Source organism: Poromitra crassiceps (assembly GCF_964638095.1).
Source record: "Poromitra crassiceps genome assembly, chromosome: 7".
Lineage (NCBI taxonomy): Eukaryota > Metazoa > Chordata > Actinopteri > Beryciformes > Melamphaidae > Poromitra > Poromitra crassiceps.
In genome coordinates this window covers 6,913,274-6,918,273 of record NC_139628.1, presented here as the reverse complement: position 1 = coordinate 6,918,273, position 5,000 = coordinate 6,913,274, and the positions used below count along the sequence as shown (strand labels likewise).

Below are 5,000 nucleotides of genomic sequence, written 5' to 3'. Positions count from 1 at the left end.
GGGCTGTTAGGGTAGCTCCGCCCCTGTGGAGAGTATATTCTGTCTGTCCCCTCAGGGCCATAATTGAAATGCTCCCAAGGGGCGTTTCTTTTCCCTTCTAAATGTATCTCATGCTAATCTATGATCACGGCATTAGCATATTTTCACGAATGTGATCATGGTCGGTCGCAACGACCATTAATCGCTGGACTCTAAACTGCCCTTTAGCCAGTGGTTTTCAAAGTGGGGTCCCCAGCAAAAAAGGGGGATAATCTATTTTCCCTATAATTCCATCCATAAGTAACATAATGAGAGAATGTATGAATATTTTGGTCGTGGGTTTCATACACTTTATGTAATAAAACACCTACAGTAAAAGCACAACTCTTATCAGATGGGGGACCCTGGAACAAAATCTTATCAAATGGGGGTACGTGGTGTACAGTAATTTGTGTCAGTTTAGGGGTCTTTGACATGAAAAAGTTTAAGAGAGACTGTCCGGCTGAAACAATGGCCTATAGGCTACGTCTTCTGGCAGAAAAGTTATTGCACTTGCGGAATCTGTGAAGCCAGCCAGCACCAACTTTTAGGATTGTGTGATTGAATGAAACTGAAATGAAGTGTGTGAAAGTATGTATGTAACATATATATAACATAACAGTGTGGATCTATAAAGCGGTCTACGTTTGTACTACTGTAAAATAACATGATGCCGTCTGATGGTCTTGTTACTTGTGCGCCAACTACACCAAGTCAATTTCATTGTATGTGCAAATCCTACTTGTCCAAATAAAGTAATTCTTATTACTATGTCCTGAATTCTGATCACTATCACTGATGCTTTCACAATGTCAACAGTGTCTGTGAACAACTTCTTCTTCTGTGGTGTTTTATGGCAGCGGCCAATTTCAAAACAAAACGTCACTATAATAATGAATGAAGTTTGGCAACATTCAGAATTAAGCTACACTGCGGCCAACTTCAGTTACATGTTCATAGCGTTACTGCTGCGAGGAGCCGATGGCTCCCAGTCCTCGCTGCTCGTTAAATATTTCCAAATAGGCGTTATTCTGATAAACTGGTCACATAGATGTTACGTTCTCCCCCGAAAAATATTAAAACTTTAAAACAGTTTTTTTTTGTTGCTTGAAAACAGCTTTTTGGCAAGTTTAAAAATGAATACGGTAGGCGTAATCTACTTCCGTGTCTAAAACCGGAAAGATGATTACAAAATGACGTCATGCAGAGAAGCGTCCTTGTATGGGCAAAGAATAAGGTGAATGCATTGGTGGCTCTTGCTCATACAGCAGCCAATGAAATTGCGGCAACAAAATAGATCATGGGTGCCCAACCACTCTACTGCGAGAATAGTCTAAAAGGGGTGTTACTACAGCTCATGCATCCTCGTATGAGACAATGGGCAAAGGTGTGTTGAATGTAACAAAAAGACAACGGAGCTGCACAGGGATTACAGCAACAGGATCTTGAAGATAACATGTGAATCCTGCCTGAAGGCTCTGAGCAGAGCAGTGACCCTGCTCCAGGGCTCTGAGCAGAGCAGTGACCCTGCTCCAGGGCTCTGAGCAGAGTGACCCTGCTCCAGGGCTCTGAGCAGAGCAGTGACCCTGCCCCAGGGCTCTGAGCAGAGCAGTGACCCTGCTCGCATCATCAGGTACACCAAGGAGTGGATTGGATTATTTGGCTTGGCTGCCCTCGAGCTGGGGGCGTTCTGCAGTGGCGTGCTGTGCTTCCTCTGGGGGGCGCTCTGCAGTTCAGGGCTCCTCGGAGCCCTGTTGCTGTCCTGCTACGGCAAGCTCCTCCTCATCCCTGCGGTGATCTGGGAGCACGAGCTCCCAGACTCAGCGCTCATGCTGGGGCTCGTCAAGCTCTTCGTGCTCACCTCCAACTCCGAGGCTCTCAGAGTCGTCTTGGACAGCAGCAGGCATCTGGCACTGATGGTGGTGTGTGCAGGGCTGCTGGCAGAGACCTGTGTGACCCAGTGGCGTAGGCAGAAAATCAATCATAGGTGGGCCTGGATAAAATTGGTGGGGCACAGACAATCCATAACATCTAGAAACAAAATTTCTGGATGTCATGAAGTCGTCATTCATTAGACTCTGGAGATGATGTTCCCTGTGTTTTTAAGCTACAAAACCATTAGCTAGCAAGGGCCTGTGCCTACCCGGGCCCGCCCATATAAACGCCCCTGGTGTGACCAGTGTTATAGTCGACTCCGAGACCTGGACTTATCTGTTCATACTATAATTGAAGAGCTGATGGTGGACAGTTGCATGATGGTGCACAGTTGCACAGGCGCACAGTTGCTCACTGGAGAGCTCGCACAGTTGCTCATGGCCAGTTGCCCAACTGCGATGTCACTCGAGCAGTTGCGATATCACCAGTGATGTCACTCGACCGACTGTGATTGAAGTGCTGATGGGCGCACATTTGCCCAACTGCGATGTCACTCGGGCAGTTGTGATGTCATCAGTGATGTCACTCGAGCAACTGTGATCAACAGTCATTAGTGATGTCATAAATGTTATGGACATGTGTGTGACCTTTCTGATGAAGGTCGCCATGACCGAAACGTCAATGCTCCTCAACAAATAAACTGGGAGTTAAGTCTGTGTACGGACTCCACTTTTTTAACCTGCTACGATTGATCGTCTGTTGTCCTACACCTGCAACGCTGACTGGATGTGTGCTACTATACTGTAATTGGAGAGCCGATGGAGGAGATGCTCACAAGTCCTTTTTTGCAAGTCCAAGTCAAGTCTCAAGTCTTTGCTCACAAGTCCAAGTCAAGTCTCAAGTCTCTTACGGATGAGTCTTCGATCATCTGCTGGATGTCATGTCTGCTTAGAACACTGCATAGTTAAAACTAAGGAATCCTTAGGACAGTGATACTCAACTTGCGACCCGGGGGCCATATGCGGCCCGCGAGAGGGTGCCGAGTGCCCCCCCCCCCAACCATTTTCTAGAGCTGTACTTCACAAAGAAAACTAACGTTAAATAAAGTTTGACTGAGCTCCACCTAAATTGTCAAATATTGCCGCCTCCTCGCCGCTCAGGCACTTATATGTACTAACTTAACCTAACTGACACAGTAACTATCCTGTATTGTCAGACTAAACTCAAGCTGGTACCCCCAAAAAACTACAATCCGCTACAGAAAAATGTATATTATTGTTTGTTTACAAATGTCTGGCCCTTTGGCCTCCTGTCATTTTGCAGAAGTGGCCCCAGAACAAAAGCAGGTTGAGTATCCCTGCCTTAGGATGTACTTACTGTATATCACTCTATCTAATAGCATGCATCAGCATTGATTAATTTAAATTATTTTTAGTAGACTCCCTTAATGTTAATACACACAAAAATAAAGATTGTTCACAAGTCCGCAATCTCAAGTCGAAGTTAAGTCTCAAGTCTTTGAGGACGAGTCTCAAGTTAGTGTGTGTGACTTCAGTGTTACTCAAGTCCAAGTCTCAAGTCCAAGTCCCCATCTCTGGATGGCGCACAGTTGCTCAGGTGCAGAGGCGCACAGTTGCTCAGGCGCACAGTTGCTCAGGTGCACAGTTGCACAGGCGCACAGTTGCTCAGGTGCACAGTTGCACAGGTGCACAGTTGCTCAGGCGCACAGTTGCACAGGCGCAGTTGCACAGGCGCACAGTTGCTCAGGCGCACAGTTGCACAGGTGCACAGTTGCTCAGGCGCACAGTTGCTCAGGCACACAGTTGCTCAGGCGCACAGGTGCACAGAGCCGATGGTACACAGTTGCACCTATGGCGTAGCTACAGGTGCGCCTGGGTGTGCCAGTGCCACCCACACAGGCAGCTGGCACACCCAAAAAGAAAGTGGGAAAAAGTAGGTTTTGTGTTTGTTTGTCTGCAAAACACATCAGCTGTCATGCACAGCCTGTCATGCGTAACCGTCCGACTGTCCTGCTATGGCTCTGTGCCCCAGAGCATCATGGGAAACTAGCTCCGCTGTCTACAGTAAACAAATGCAGCCGCAGCGCCAAATCAAGCAGACAGCTTTTAAGCTTTTTCCACAAAGGCAAGAAACGTTGCATTGACGACGAGGAAGAAGATGACTCGTCGTCCTCCCCCTCAACAAGTGCAGATTGTAGTGCACCCGTTCCTGCACCTGTATTGGTGGTGGACAGCGGAGAGACAGACGATGATGAAGATGATGCAGCCGAAACAATGACGTTAATAACAGCGGGGGACGCAGCCAGAAACACACTGGTGGTGTGTGTGCAGCAGCAGAGTCAGAGGACACTAACGGGCAAGTCCCACCACGAACGTCACGTACGCGTTCCGGCTCCGACGCGCTCGTCGGAGCTGCTCGCGGGCATTTTAGTCAACATGTGTGATCCCACCAGGCACGCAATCTCGTAAATCCCGCGCGATCTTGCATCAACTGCCAGGCAGCGCTCGGAAGCACTCCGCTTCTGAAGCGCGTGCTGTGGGACGTACCGACGTGCAGAGGACGAAGCAAAACCGCGGTGCAGACGGAACGCTGCGCAGACGGGCCTGGTGGGTTCGCCGCGTAACGCTACAGATCTCTCTGCAGTAGACGAACCTGCATGCCAACCAAACTTGCGTTCTTTCCCGACTAGAACACTCATTGGAAAAAGTAGGTGAGACTGTTTTGAGATAGGTTTTACATGCTGCTTCTACCTGCTAATAATGAGTGTGAAAAGGAGCAAACATTGATGGTTGTGGTCATATGGTCCTATCTTAATATTCCTCTACATCTGGCTTGAAAAGGCCCAAATGGTTCGCCCCTGGCACACCCTGTCTTTCTGTGGCACACCCAATGTGCCAAGACTGGCTACGCCAGTGAGTTGCACAGAGATAAATACACTTATGTATAGGCCTGAATTATCTGGCTCAGATTCTTTGCCTTATTTATGCAGAAAAACAAAAGAAAAACTCAGGAGAGAACATTGATTGCTTTTTTTAAGGAGTAATCAGTAACTAATTGTCCCAAGTAACTTGTCCAACACTGCTTAG

General features: G+C 47.8%; 1 protein-coding gene across 1 annotated transcript in view; it reads left to right on the top strand.

Annotated features, from left to right (window-relative positions):
- The window catches only part of LOC310779387 (protein ARV1-like), a gene marked incomplete at both ends in the record, with an annotated part of 46,721 nt that overhangs the window by 11,742 nt on the left and 29,979 nt on the right, over positions 1 to 5,000 (top strand). The window contains 3 exon segments of the mRNA XM_083639923.1: positions 1,406 to 1,548; positions 1,551 to 1,578; positions 1,580 to 2,005. Of these exon segments, the coding sequence (XP_083496049.1) occupies positions 1,406 to 1,548; positions 1,551 to 1,578; positions 1,580 to 2,005 (597 nt within the window).